General features: G+C 51.7%; 4 protein-coding genes across 4 annotated transcripts; 1 reads left to right on the top strand and 3 right to left on the bottom strand.

Annotated features, from left to right (window-relative positions):
* Positions 1 to 532: 532 nt before the first annotated feature.
* CKM354_000605700 (uncharacterized protein) lies at positions 533 to 1,151 on the bottom strand (the record flags this gene model as incomplete). The annotated part of the gene is made up of 2 exons (XM_044801355.1): positions 533 to 908; positions 979 to 1,151. 2 exons carry the CDS (start codon positions 1,149 to 1,151, stop codon positions 533 to 535), a joined length of 549 nt encoding a protein of 182 aa, XP_044657290.1.
* Positions 1,152 to 1,697: 546 nt separating this feature from the next.
* CKM354_000605600 (uncharacterized protein) lies at positions 1,698 to 2,817 on the bottom strand (the record flags this gene model as incomplete). The annotated part of the gene is made up of 4 exons (XM_044801354.1): positions 1,698 to 2,023; positions 2,088 to 2,292; positions 2,345 to 2,440; positions 2,497 to 2,817. 4 exons carry the CDS (start codon positions 2,815 to 2,817, stop codon positions 1,698 to 1,700), a joined length of 948 nt encoding a protein of 315 aa, XP_044657289.1.
* Positions 2,818 to 4,024: 1,207 nt separating this feature from the next.
* Positions 4,025 to 6,705, bottom strand: CKM354_000605500 (uncharacterized protein; the record flags this gene model as incomplete). Its single annotated transcript, XM_044801353.1, has 3 exons — positions 4,025 to 4,105; positions 4,167 to 6,605; positions 6,685 to 6,705. 3 exons carry the CDS (start codon positions 6,703 to 6,705, stop codon positions 4,025 to 4,027), a joined length of 2,541 nt encoding a protein of 846 aa, XP_044657288.1.
* A 1,247-nt stretch (positions 6,706 to 7,952) lies between these two features.
* CKM354_000605400 (uncharacterized protein) lies at positions 7,953 to 9,356 on the top strand (the record flags this gene model as incomplete). The annotated part of the gene is made up of 2 exons (XM_044801352.1): positions 7,953 to 8,126; positions 8,274 to 9,356. 2 exons carry the CDS (start codon positions 7,953 to 7,955, stop codon positions 9,354 to 9,356), a joined length of 1,257 nt encoding a protein of 418 aa, XP_044657287.1.
* Between the last annotated feature and the right edge of the window lie 5,688 nt (positions 9,357 to 15,044).

The following is a 15,044-nucleotide window of genomic DNA, read 5'->3' as shown; positions in this document are numbered from 1 at the left end:
CGCTCGGCCATAGTTCGCTCCAAAGAGGCGACCAGGTTTACCATCTACTTTGCTTTGCTCTCTTAACAAAGCTTGAGAAATCTTGAGCTCACGTTCATGCTATCGGAACAGCCTGCATCAAAGTCAGGTGAACAGCTTGAGCTGCATGAAGCTTTCCATATCAGTAACTTGGACATGTATTAGGTCTATTTCCAGTTAGTATGCTCTGGAAATCAATTGGACGCAGTCTCCCACCGGAAAGCAGACCAGAAACCGAAGGCCAATGCTACGCGATATGTCTGCCCGAAGCATTTAAGTGCACTTTGTCTTAAGAAGCGTGGCGAGGAAGCCAAGGTCGCGACCACAGAGGACAATGTGTGGGTGTTTCTCAGTTTCCTTTTGACTGTCCACAGCTAGGCAGTCTTCTGTCTGTTGAGCAGTAGAGTTCAAATTCCACTTACAAGTAAATCGCATTATTCTGATGCTCATACCATTTCACTAACTGTTTCGTGTCTCACAACTTCCCCCTCCCCCGCTCTTTCCTCCTTCCTAGTCACTCCCCCTTCCCTCCAGCCCCATCATGACTACTCTTCCACTCCTTCCCCGCCGTATAATACGCCCCCTCGACATGCTCCTCCACCTCCGCCGGCTTCAACCACGCACACCGATCCTTCTCGAACGTCTCAATTCTCGGCTTGAACTTCGTCTCCTGCAGACTGTAATCATCAATCGTTCCGATACGCGGGATAGACATTCCAGGAAACCCTTCGGAACGTCTGTACATGAGAGTTCCACAGACGGAGCAGAAAGAATTCTCCATCCAGTTTCCTGTGGCGATTGTGGCAGATTGTTTGAATTTTGTGAGCTTGTTTTCGCCGCGGAGGTGTTTGAGGTGGGAGTCTTTGACGACGAAGTTGGAGGCGAACATGCTGGGAGAGTGTCAGCTTTTTAGACTTCTGGATCACTAATTCTGTTGAAGGTGGTGAGAGTCAAACTCACGAAGCTGTAATTTTCCGGCAATCTGTGCAGTGGCAGATGAAAGTATCTACCAGTCCTTCTCCTTCGGTGGGTACTTCGATTTGCACAGCTCCGCAGTAGCACGTCGCTGTTGCTGTTCCATTCTTCTCGCCATGAGCGCCCTCAGATGGGAGGACGATATCTTTCGGAGACATTTTGCTGCGAATAACGCGTTCGTATGGAGCGTAGTTTCGTTATGATCAGTCTTGCTTCGGAGGACGAAGTCTTGAGAATGAGGTAGGAAAGAAGTGTCATTCCAGCTGAAGCAGGAAGCTATTTGTACTTGCCTAACCTCGGTGCAGGTAAGGTAAGCGGTCTGGACGCGTTTCGAGGGCTACACGGAACTCGCAACAGCGGAACAATCAGTTCACGAACACAATGCATACCAAGGCTTGCGTGCAGAGCGCTGACTGAGAGCCTGATTGCTCAGCGCGAGTGACACTGACTATTGGTAAGCGGTTCGAAAGTGATCGATGACGTCTGAGCTGTGCGGAAGCTCCAGCTCGAGCTGCTGACGAGAAAAGTGCCAGCTGCAAAGCAGCATTTCTGGTAGTCGAAAACCTGGGTAGAAGCATCTTTTATATTGTGACCAAGAGCAATACATGTCCATCAAGGTCATTATTTAATGTAATATTACTACATTTTCCATGACTTCGTAAACTCATGACATTCTATACCTCATGTAGCATTTACCGCAGACCTCACATCCTGCCAGTCGGCGACCGCGTGTCCATATCGGAGCTATCTCCCTTGTGATCTAATGTATCCTGGCTCGCGATCCGTCGTGCAGGAGGCTCTGTCGGTGCAGCTGGGTTGATATTCGCCTCAGTGTCGTCGAGGTTCGCTGTCTCGTACTCCAGAATCTTGATCAACTTGTAGAGGAGCACTGCAAGACCTGAACCAGCGAAGGGACCAACCCAGTAGACCCACTGTTCCGAGTCAAAGCCTGCTGTTCCAACGGCGGAGGTCGCGACTGAAGGGGCGAAGCTGCGGGCGGGATTGAGGGAGCCTCCGGTCCAGAAGACACCTATAGAAGTCTAGTCAACATAACTGTACGCGAAGTAACCGGCGAGGCCGTGGAGCTGACTTACCAGTAAGTTCTGCGCTGAAGAGTGCGAGACCAATTCCAACAGGAGCGATGAAATTTCCGACGTGCTTCTCTGCTGCCAACATGAAGATTGTGAAGACCAGGACAGATGTCAGAAGCATTTCGACGATCACGCCTTGTGCGATTGTTGTTGTCTCGGACAGAGTCGTTGCGACGTTAAGATCTCCGGTAAAGAGCGCTTGTACGACCTGCGATACATCAGTTGTGACGCCAGCGCCTGGACTCTGGGTGATCTCTTACAAATGCGGCAACGATGGCTCCGAGCATCTGTGCGACGAACAGGAAGATGGCACGTGTGATGGTGATGGCGCGGATTAGTGCCATTCCTAATGTGACCTGTATCCGATGTCAGTGTTACATGGCGAGCATCGCTCAGACGAAGAATGACTTACGGCAGGGTTGAACAGCCCTCCGCTGATGCGGAAAAAGACCCAGGCATTGACGGCCAGGGAGAAACCGAACGACAGCGAGATGTACAGCAGTTGTTGTGGTGTCTTCTGCGGCGCTTCCGTGATCACCGTATCACCAGTATTCGGATTCGACGACACATTGGCAGTTTGTGCTCCTGTAAACGCAAGGAAGAGGAAGAAGAACGTTCCAACGAACTCTCCGATAATTGCGACGATGTGCCCCTTCCAGTGCCTGTTGATGGGGATCTTGCGAATGAATTTGCTGATGTGAGGATGCTTCACGACCTTCGCGTCGGTATTCATGATTGCAACACTGCGTGCACCGTGTGCAAGGTGAAGTCGATATATGAGACAGGGGGCAAGGATTCCCCAGATGCGCGTGTGCAGCGACCAGGTTATGGTCGTTCGTTCGCGTATCTACACGCTACTAACAGTGTTTTCCTATTTGGGAGTTAGGACGACGCTGAGAAGTTGGCACTTAGCTCAACTTACGCTTTTCTGGCTCTGTCAGTGGCGTAGATCCCGCGATGTGTGGCGCGGATTCACAGCAAATCGTATGCATTCCTTCTCCATCTGCGAGTCAGCTGTCTAGATCGTGGATCCCTCGATAGCTCAAAGACCAATGGGAGTTGAGGTATGGGATGTCGTGCCGTGTGTGCGGCACGCAGAAAAGGCTATCTCAATCGTCTGCTCAAAATGACGCTCTGTCCACCGGCATGGAGGAACCGGCAGGCTGACCGAGGAATCGGCAATCGGGATACACAGCCACTCGCGCACTGGGCATCACATCATGTTCGGCATACCGCGGTTTAGGGCATGTTTCCGGGCTGTCCGTCTCCATGCTTTTGAGTGAAGTGGTTGTTCTTGCTATGATCGACGCCAGGTGTTCGACAACTGCCGGGCTGTGGCGCGATGCTGAAGCAGAACAGCTCCAAAGGCACCTTGGTACACATTCGTCATTTGTGCATTCTAATGGGTGGCAGGAATCTCGACCTCAGCTGATGGCGTTTTGCATTAGCCATGTAAGGCCACTGCGATCACCAAGCAGTCGATCCGGCGCGCAGCGACTCCACGTGCGGTACATGTCATTGTCAGTAGATCGCGTCTTCGTGCTTGATGACGACAGCATACTCTTATGCATGTGGCTTCGCACAGTGGCTGTATCGTCATCTGCAAGATGATCGCCAAGTCGAGGCACCTCGCCATTGGACTTGGAGTTACCGCGCGGAGTGTTATGGCTGATGGGCAGGACAGAAAACCTGCTGTTGCTCGAATAGCTCATTGAAGCTCAAACGTTCCGGCCCATTTTCTGCTGTTTCTCGTAAGCATACTGATCTCCAGCGTTTACAACAATGCCGAGATCCCGATCTCGACACAAGGCCAGAGCAAGGCCAGGTAGGCAAGTGCAAGAAGGCTAACGCAAAATTCTGCTTATGCTGCGAGTTCTGGCCACGCACTGTGTTTTGAAGTCATCTAGGTTCATTCGTTGCCTCAGTTTATCCATACCTGCTCAGAAGATGAAATACCCTTGACTCAGCGGCAACGTATCCGCCGGCTCAGCCTTCATCTCCTGTCCATCTGCCTCAACAATCTGTAACACAAGTCAGTAAAACCAATCAACAACACAAGGGCAAACTGGAAACCAAACTCACATATCTCTCCGCATCAACCTTCATCCTCGGCATCTTCTCATTAAATTTCATATCCCCCTTCTTCACGCTCCTACAATTCCTCACAGCCTCTACCCTCTTCTTCAATCCATAACTCCCAACTTTCCCACTCTCAATACTCTTCCCACTCACCCACGCAATCCCTCTCGCACCAGGAACCATAGCGCCAAACATCGGCCGCATAATCACAGGTTCCACGGTCGGAATACTAGCATTCGGATCACCCATTTGCGAGTATACAATCATGCCACCTTTCACAACTTGTGTTGGTTTGACGCCAAAACTCGCAGGATCCCAAAGGACAAGATCAGCGAGTTTGCCAGGTTCGATAGAACCAATGAGATGGGACATTCCTTGCGCGATGGCCGGGTTGATGGTATATTTCGAAATGTAACGTTTGACGCGGAAATTGTCGACGTCTGTTCCGGCATCTTCGGGGAGGAAACCGCGTTGGACTTTATTTTTGTGGGCTGTGTTCCAGGTGCGGAGGATGACTTCGCCGCAGCGGCCCATGGCTTGGGAATCGGAGGACATCATGCTGATTGCGCCGATGTCGTGGAGGACGTCTTCGGCTGCGATGGTTTCGGCGCGGATGCGGGATTCGGCGAAGGCGACGTCTTCGGGGATGTTGCGGGAGAGGTGGTGGCAGACCATGAGCATGTCGAGGTGTTCGTCGAGGGTGTTGCCTGTATACGGGCGGGTGGGGTTGGTGGAGGAGGGGAGGACGTGTGGGTGTTCGACTACGGAGATGATGTCTGGGGCGTGGCCACCACCGGCGCCTTCGGTGTGGTAGGTGTGGATTGTGCGTTCTTTGAAAGCTGCGACTGTGGTCTCGACAAAACCGGATTCGTTGAGGGTATCGGTGTGGATGAGGACTTGGATATCGTGTTCGTCGGCAACAGAGAGGCAGGTGTCGATGGTGGCGGGTGTTGTGCCCCAGTCTTCGTGGAGTTTAAGCCCGCATGCACCAGCTTCGACTTGATCGATCAGACCCGCGGGATCGGCATCGTTGCCTTTGCCTGTGATACCGACGTTGATGGGTAAGTCATCGCATGCCTGGAGCATCCACTTCATCATATTGACGCTTGGAGTGCAAGTCGTAGCATTTGTGCTGGTGCTTGGTCCTGTACCGCCTCCTAGGAAAGTCGTAATGCCGCTTGCCACTGCTTCGTATGCCTGTTGTGGGCAGATGAAGTGAATATGCGAGTCGTAGCCTCCGTACGTGACAATCTTGTGTTCGCCAGCAATGACATCCGTTGCAGCACCAACGATGAGATCCGCATCCACGCCTTCCATCACATCTGGATTTCCAGCTTTGCCGATGCCAACAATGATGCCATCTTTGATTCCGATGTCTGCCTTGTAGATTCCTGTGTAGTCCACAATGAGCGCGTTCGTGACAACAGTATCCAAGCAATCTTTATCAGCTCTTCCAGAAGCCTGTCCCATGCCATCGCGAATCGTCTTGCCGCCTCCGAATGAACACTCGTCTCCATAGACTGTCAAGTCCTTCTCCACAGAGATCCACAGATCCGTCGCTCCAAGCCTCACTCGATCTCCAGTCGTAGGTCCAAACATAGCAATATAACTCTCCCGATCCATCGTACACCCTTCCAACAACCTCGCATCCGCCCTCGGCTGCTCCACATGCAAGAATCCACCCTCTTTCAACCTCTGCAGCAACCCATCATCACTCACAGCATGCACCCCACCACTCGCCAACCCATTCCCTCCTCGTATCACCTTATTCCCCGCAATTTCCACCAGCGTCACAGTCCTACTCTCCCCGGGCTCAAACCTCACCGAAGTCCCCGCCGGAATATCCAATCTCATCCCTCTAGCCTTCAACCGATCAAATTCCAATTTCGGATTCGTCTCCACGAAATGATAATGACTCCCCACCTGAATCGGTCTATCACCTTTACTCGTGACTTTCAATTTCAATCTCTTCCTCCCCGCATTCAGTGCTATCCTCCCCTCTTTCCCTCTCACAGCAACAACAGCCCCCGGCATTTCCTTCTCCCCCCAAACTTCCAGCCCCTCCACAGGCGGCCACGGAAACACCTCATTTTCCCTCCCTTTCTCCATCACAGGAAGCAGTGATCCATACAACGCCCTCTCCAAATTCCCCTCATCAGTCGCGATGGGGTCGTGGACTGTGACGAGGTAGGTTCCATTCCGGAATGTGCCTTCGACCATTAACTCTTTGAGGGTATGGGGGACGGAAGGGAGGACGTGGCGTCGGCCGAGGAGGGTTGTACCCAGGGACATGAGGTCTGAGACGCTGTGGGTTCCATCGCGGATGAGTTCGTGGAGGACGCAGGCGATGAGGGAGAGGGCTTCGGTGTGGTTTAGGCGGACGCCGCGCGCGAGGCGGCGTTGGGCGAGGAAGCCGGTTTGGGTGATGAGGAGTTTGTCGATCTATGCGTAAAGTGTCAATGGGTGTGTGAAGGATTGGAAGTGTGTTGTGTGAGGTATTGGGGATGGTAAGAGTAGTTACCTCCTTTGGTGCCAATTGCATGATGAGTTCGTAAAGAGTGACGATCTGTTTAGGTGAGAGGAGCTGTCGCATGGAAACGGTTCCGTTTGGATAAATAGGAAATGCATGGCAGGGTTCAGCTCCAGCAGAAAGAGTAGTTTGGAGAGCGCAAAAGCGGGGTGTAGGGAAAGTTGGGGCGGCCGCTGTTCCAGGCGAGCGATAAGAGATAAGAGAGTTTGTTGGATAATGCATACTTGAACCTATCGAGTAAGACTGTCTTTTGTGTTGACGTGAGATGAAGAGATGTATACAAGTGATGGATTATGCGAGTTTGATGCGGGAGGAGAAGGAGCACATGGTGGAATGCTTCACTTGGAGAGTTGTATTTGACACTAGCGGGTGCTGCCGTGGACGTGCGCGGCCACGAAGTCGACGCTCGCGTCAAATCTAGGGAACGAGAAACAGTAGTCGATCAGGACGCAAGTCCGCTCAATCTTATCTACATTGACCATGCAAATTCATTCGTTATGGAATGTTGCATGTCGCTGTGCAGCCCAGCACGCCCAGGCGATGGCATTCGCAATGCCGATTTGAGAGAAGCCTGCGCGCCAGAGCGACCAGTATATCGAAGAGTGCAACACGCCTGGATAATGGCGTTGCGGAAGGTGGTTACATACATGAATGTTTGAACTGTGAGTGGACGTCGAGTAGATCAGAACGGTCGATTTAGTAGGCCCATAGTCGTGAGCATAGGGCGGACGACTCGGCCATCAGGACTGTTCATGTTATTGCCGCCCGCGGTTGACTTAAGCAGATCTTCGTCAACGAAGGTGAAGCAAAAGCGATTGACGACAGATTGAGGGGTGAACAAGCAGGCGTGACTTTTGATGCAGCGGGCGACCCTTGCAGCTTGTTCCTAGGCAAGATTTGATTAACTCATCTGCCCGCCCATAGGCTGACCGAAAGCAGAGGAGATGTAGCTTCTTTGCGCATTTCTACTGGCTGGGCGGAAACTGATGCTGCAGGCTAGAGATATCACCTTTCCGAGGATTCGGACTCGACAGGCCATGGGATGAAGATGCGGGCTGTAGTAAACGATTTGTGGTGGTGGGTAGAGGGAGAGCTTGTCCCATGAAATTGGAGGTGAAGTTTCTTTTGACCTGCTGTCCCGCTAAGCCGAATTGAGCCCGAGTATCCGATGGGCAGCCACCGACTTTTCAGCGCGGGCTCGTTGAAATTCTCTTCTTGTCGCACTCTTTCCCCATCAAATCCTCCATCAACCACGCGGCATGGCTTCCACCAACGGCCACCAATATCCCGACCACTTTCATCAGCTGGTCTCGTGGGCTGCGAATAACAGCCAGAACCACGCAAATCAGAACGGCAACGGCAACGCGATGGCCTATCCGCCCACGCTGCAAGTTTCAGTCGACACGGAGCGCTTCATCCAGACGCGCAATGCTGTATGTCTTCCCATTCCCTCGTCGCATCACCTCCGACTTCACTTGCGCCGAACTTGGCGACGCGACAACAAAAGAAACCGCGACGCGACTGGCGCATAGCAACAGCCGATGCGACTTCACCTCCAACGATGAACTAACGCGTCGCAGCTCACCAGCGCGTACATTGGCCTGAGCAGCTCCATCGACACCGCCATCAAGGCCTACATCGCCCACACCGACGTCGTGCTCCAGGGCGCCGGCAACTTCGACATCAGCCAACTGCTGCTACCCTTCCAAGGCGTTGCAGGTGCTGCCCAAGTCGCAGAGCAAGCCATCCAGAATGGCCTGATCCAGCTCGCCGCCGCGCCCATCGACGCGAACGGCAACCTGGTCGATCCAAAGAAGCGAGAGAAGCGTCCATACAAGCAGCGCGACCCCAACGCGCCAAAGCGTCCGCTCACCGCCTACTTTCGCTACCTGAAAGAGGTGCGCCCATTCATCGCGAAGGAAGTCGCCACGAACCCGCCCAGCGATGGCACCAAGGCTGGCGACATCAGCAAGATTGCCACTGAAAGATGGAGGGCCATGACCGAAGCTCAGCGCAAGCCATATCACGCTGCGTATCAGAGCGAGCTGAGCGCGTATGAGGAGGCTACCAAAGCATACAAAGCTGCAGGTGGCAAGGCTGAGGATGTTGAAGATGGAGATGCAGAGGCTGAGTCTCCCTCTGCTCTTCCTGCTGATGTCGTCGCTGCTGCAGAGGATGAAAGCGAAGACGACTCCTCGTCCGATGACAGCTCCAGCAGTGAAGAGTCCGACGAGGATGAGGATGTCCCAGCCAAGCTGCCGACTCCTCCGCCGCCAAAGGCAAAGACACCCAAAGCTGGACCGAAGAAAGTCAAGGCTGCTGCCGATGCCACTCCTGCCGCCAACATGGCCATCGACCCACAACTGACTTCGAGTGCTCCGATCGCTCAAATGACTCCTGCCAGCTCCCTCGCACTACCTCCCTCGCAAGCTCAAGCGAGCTCGAAAAAGCGCAAGGCTGCAGCTGCAGTCGAGACACCGGGCACTGCTGATGGTGGCGAGAAGAAGAAGCGTGGCAAGTCGAGCAAGAAGGATGATGTCCTCGCTGAACAGGCCGCTTCTGCTGCACAGCTACAAGTGCCCGAGTCAAGTCAAGCGGAAGCTGGCAGTGGAACCGAGAAGAAGAAGCGCAAGAAGAGAAAGAGTGAAGCGGCTGCGGCTTAGGAGGTCGAGCCTTCGCAACATCTCTTTCTTCCGTATCCATGGACTTCAAATGTGGGCGCATTTTGAAGGAACTCTGCGATGAAGGTAGCGACGAGGAGCTGTGCGATCCGCGGTAGTGTATGATGGCGTCTTGCTGGAGGCGAAATGAGTTGCTTGATCGAACGAATGAGAGATACCTGCTGAGCGCTTGCGAACTGCTACATGCTGATAGCTGTACAATGAATGATTCTCTGTCTTGCAGCCCCATACCCTCCTTCTGATCACTGACATGGGCGATATTGTACCTCTCAGCCCTCCATTCAAGATTACACAGTCTGGCAAAAGGTGGTATCGAGATGCAAAAGACTTGCAAACGGCATTCGAGAAGCAAACGAGCAAAAGAAACAAAACGATCGCCCTTGGTGCGTGGTTACCTGAGCGAAGCACATTCAAGGTCTCTCCGGCCTCGCATCGGCGCCGGCTCCATGTTTGTATTCATGAACAGCGCAGTTTCAAAGATGCGACTTATGTCTTATACCACTAGGCCAAGCACGATTGTTGAAGATCACGCCCGGTAACTGATACATATTGCCTCATTCTGAGGGGAAGGGAGAGGACAAAAGGAGAGGGTATGCTGTAAGGATGGCGATTGCGGATGAGAAGGAAAAGAAAACGAGGAGGGAAGGGGCAAAAACAATCGCCTCTGGACAGTAGCATGTGCAAGAAGGCGGTGAAGCGAGGTCTAATCGGCCTTCTAGCGCTATGGCTCCTTGCTTGCAACTCGACGGCGCAGTCTCGAAGATGCGACTTATGTCTTTACCACTAGGCCAAGGGTGATCGTTGAGTTAAAGGCTTTGCAGCTGGTATATATGGCTTGATTCGAAGGGGTGAAGAGAAGTCAAAATGGAAAAGATACGGTTCAAAGATTGGCAAGCCGTAATGAGGGATAAGGAGCAAAAGGTGCAATAGCGAGGCAAAACGATCGCCCTTGGCAAGTGATACATATTGCCTACGGAGCCCACTCAGGTCTATCCGGCCTTCTAGGGGAAGTGGCTTCATGTCTGGATCCTGGACAGCGCCACTGATGATACGTGCGACTTATGTCTTATACTACTAGACCAAGGACGATTGTTGAAGCGAATGCTTTTCACTGCATCGATATACGTCGACATTGGGGCAGACTTGGTAAAAAAGGAAGACTTATACTTTAAGGAGTAGCTATGAAGGAAGAATCCGGATAGAAAGAGAACCGAAGAGGCAAAACAATCACCCTTGGGCCGTGGCACGATGCAGAGAGCTATAGACTACCAGGGGAGGTCTACTAATTGGCCTTCTAAGAGATAGTCGTTGCTAATCCAAAGACAGCACAGTCCCGAAGTGCGACTTATGTCTGATACCACTAGACCAATAGACCAAGAGTGACCGTTGAAGGGGGCCGAATGAGAATGGCATATAATGCCTGGATCGAGGATCGAGCGATGGCAAAACGAACGAGCGATAGAAAGGAAGTACACTTGGCTTGGAGGGCGTTTGAAAAGAGTGCGAAAGAGGCAAAAAACAATCGTCCAGAGCGCGGGGCTTGCAACCAATGGGTCGAGGGGACCCGGGAAACGAGCTGATTCCTGGGTCCACTCCCTTGCTGTTGCATGCTTAGACAGCGCACCTGAGTGGTGCGACTTATGTCTTTTACCACTAGGCCATAGACGATCGTTGAATGGAAGGTGGAAAGCATAGCATATAATGCTTGGATTCGGAGTTGAAGGCTCACAGAATAAAGAGACAGAGTCTCAGGTAACGAGCGATTGCGAGCAGCAAGCAAAAGTACGTCGACGGGGGCAAAACAATCGCCCTTGCTACGGGGTCCAATCACCAGAGATGCTAGGGGCGCGATTGACCTCATACCATTCTAGGACCGTCGGATTATAGCAGACGGCGTATCCGAAAGATGCGACTTATGTCTTATACCACTAAGCCAAGGACGAATTGTTAAAGAGTTGGTGGTAAGGGCGGTGGTATATGATGGTTGCCCCATGGATGGGAAGCTAGGAAAGGATAACGGGCAAGGGAAAGACAAGGAAAAAACGCAGTTAAAAGAGAGAAAGGGAAGGCAAAACAATCGCCTTTGAACCGGAGATATTCTGACACGCCAGTCGCAGACGAAAGACTTGCGTTCGACGCTGCGCTTGTGCTCAGACTTCTGACAGCGCAATTTTTCGATGCGACTTATGACTTTGCCACGGTACCGAAAACGATCGTTGCGATTAGAGATTGTAGAAGTGTATATAATGCCTAGATTCGGGGTTGAGAGCTCGCGGAAGAGCAGGTATAAAGTACGGAGAAGAGTAAGATATAGGAGACAAGAATGCAAAAACATCGCTCTGGGATTGAAGCTTGTAGAAAGGACACAGATAACGCAAGATAAGTTTGCCCTTCTGGACACGCTGTCATAACACGTTTCATGGACAGCACATTGTTGATGCGACTAATAACTTTGCTACGGTGCCGAGGATAATTGTTAAGGTAGGAGGGGGAAAGGCATATAGATCAGCTAAGTTCCCCGTGTCTAGAGCAGAAGAGATCTTAGCAGACTGGATGAGAGGAACGAAAAGTAGAACAGAAAAGGTAAGGAGTGAGCAAAACAATCGCCCTTGACACATGGCATAGATCCCTCTACAGAAATGACCTGAGATTATGCGATCTCGTGGTCGTCTTTGTAATCTCCATTATATAGATAGCGCAAACAGATGCGACTTACGACTGGGCCATTTCGCCTAGGGGGATCGTTGGAAGGAGCGAGTCTCAAGATGCAAACAAAGGTTGGAACCCAATCGTACTTAGCAAAGGAGTCGCCAGTTACCCAAGACTATAAGACAGAGGCAGAGGTGGAAGTTGTCAAAAAAACAACAAAATACAGGCAAAAGATTAAAACAATCGCACTCGCTACGTAGCACGAGCAAACCGAAGAAACCAGCATGGACCGGAAGGCCTACGTCCTGCTTCCCGACATTTCCTGCAGACAGCGTGATTCTAAGCGACTTACGACTAGACCACGTTTGCAAGGACGATCGTTGAATAGCTGAAATCTGGGAGGAGATATAATGCTTCCCTGTGTTGCATGCGCTGTAAAAAAGGGCTTTTAGATAGTTGAGCGTAGACATGCTTCGTGGCGATGTTCGGATTGCGAACATGTCAGAAAAAAGGTGGAAGCGAACATCCAAAGTGCAAAACAATCGCCCCTGTTTAAAGGCATCAAGTTTAAGCTAAAAACGCAGCCTGTGTTACCTCTGGACCTGCTCGCATTCGGTCGAAAGCGCTCTTAGGACTCGCGACTTATGTCTCGACCATTGAAACAAGGACGATTGTTGAATGACAAGGAGATATGATGGCGGAAAGGTTTGTAGAAGCCAAAGGATAAGCGACCATCGCAGGAGGGCCCGAACATTTCAATCGGCCTTGAAGCGGGACTTGATGGTCGACAGTGGCGTAGGAGACGGAAGTCAACTGTTATCAAAGTCAGCTTCGGAAGCCTGATGTGTGAACAGCACAATAAGTATGGCAACGGCTTGTGACTCAGCTATCGGACCAGGAATATTCGTCGCAGAGAGATGTCAAGGTCTGAAGGCGATGTTGCTTCTGCGTTCGACTTGCCAAATGCTTGGGAAAGGGGAGCATGAAGTGTGGCAAAAACGTTGCAAAGTCCAATCCAGAAGAGCAAAACAAACGCACTAGGCTTATGTCTCAGTGCTATCGAAATTATCTACTCAGACCACATGATCTCGTGAGCAGAATCGGTAGTGCAATATGCTAGCAGCGCAGAGCAGAGTTTTCTGCGACTTACGACTCAGCCATGAAGCCTAGGCGATCGTTGAGATTGGGTCCAGTGTACTGTAATATCATGTCTGCTTCAGGCAACTCGCGCAGAAAGAGTAGGAAGCGGTGTAGCCGAACACAAGAGACTTGCACAGACTTTGACCAAGCAATGAAACAAAGAGAGAAAGTCATCTGGAAAAGCAAAAAATCGTCCTTGTCTTATGGGTCGTACTTTTTCCCAGACTCCCAGCTCAATATCGCAGATTAGGAATTGAGCGAGTGCTTTGATGCTGCACCAAGCCTGCACTCTTGTGAGCGACTTACGACTCGACCATCTAGCCAAGGACGATCGTTGTGGTATCTGCATGCGGCTGGTACATCAAGACTCATTGTGGGATGGGAATCCGGAATATCGCTGGCAAGACCCGATCAGCATCTGCTTGTGCTTGATAGCACACCCTGCTCGTGCTTAAGATAGCAACGAAGTTCCCATCTTCTTGATACCGTTCAGCATATGCGTCAGGCTTAGAATTCGGTCGAGAAAGTGTCGCGGCGGGATTGATGGATGCTCAGTTCTCGAGACAACTTTGGGAACCGGTATAATTCTTTTGATGATGAGCGCTGAGGTCTAGATGCAGACTTTCGTTATGGCTTCGAGCCAACAGCATGTCAATTGCGGAAGAGGAAGCAGGACGTTAGATCATCATTATACTGTTGCAACTCAATTGTCTGGCATGGGGTTTGGCAGAGATAAGTCTGGCAGTCCAGGGCAGTAAAAAGTATGTTACTTGATCGTGTATCACTCTTGATGTCGAGTATGAAGTCTCAAGGCTCAAAGATTTTTATGTTCTGGTAGACTCACGGATGTTCTTGGGAAAGTGTGGTGAGCAACCTGGCGTTAGGGCAACCACATATGTGCTTCCGACTTACCCGAGACTTGCCGACCTCACCTGAATCCTTTCAGTAACTTGGATGCGAGAAAGGCCTTCGACAACATCATTGATCTTTTCGTACAGCTTCATGAGTTTGGAAATGGCAGACAGCAATGCCCTGACCGGTGTCTACCAGCAACGGCCTGTTCAGTGGTCCTGCCCGTTGGCCGCGAAGCTCAACAGGAACATACCCTCATATCTACTCCTCGCCATTCGCAGTTTGAGCAACTCTTGTAACCTCGGAGATCTGGGCTCAGAGCCCAGAGCAAGAAATACGGCTGTGTCAAGACGCGTTGCAAAGAATGGGACGAAAGCGGGCCAACGCACACTTTCTGGGTTCGGAGCTGCGGCCGACTGCAGCTCGGTCCTCACGTCGGAGCTCATGCGTTAAGTGGCCGGTATCTGACTGGACGCCTTGTCCTGTACGAATGTTAAGGATCCTCATGCCAGTTGATGAAAGAGCGTCAAGACAGTGTTTTTGCGGCCGGGCTTGATTAGTTGATGTGTGAGCCTGAGGCACAAGATCCTTCTTGGCTTTTCTGCTTGGACTCTCTCACCTCCTCCTGCCATTCTGTGCCACCAGTGATCACTCGACTTCAGCATACCTCGCATCAGCCAGACGGCATTCCAGGATATGGATGTACAGAGTCATGAGTACCGCTGAGGGGGACTGCATTGGCTCGCGGTCAAGAGAAGAGTCTGGCCAGCACCTGATGAGCGGATTCACATCCTGTACCTTCGCTGCCGCCTTCGCATCGACAACATGCCCGGTATAAACCATGCGCGAAAGGCGGAGCTCCTCGTATGATAAGTAGCGCGAGTTGTCTATTACGACCGGATACCCTCCCTCTACAGGCTTAGTCGCAACCGAGCAAGATTGGGTGATGGCCAGCGGACGGGAGTTTCACCTTGAACGAGTCACGGCCGTGGGATGTACTTTAGACAACAACGCCGGGCGAGGGACGAA

Source organism: Cercospora kikuchii (genome assembly GCF_019650295.1).
Source record: "Cercospora kikuchii DNA, contig_00003, whole genome shotgun sequence".
NCBI classification, from domain to species: Eukaryota; Fungi; Ascomycota; class Dothideomycetes; order Mycosphaerellales; family Mycosphaerellaceae; genus Cercospora; species Cercospora kikuchii.
This window is presented reverse-complemented; position numbering and strand designations above follow the sequence as displayed.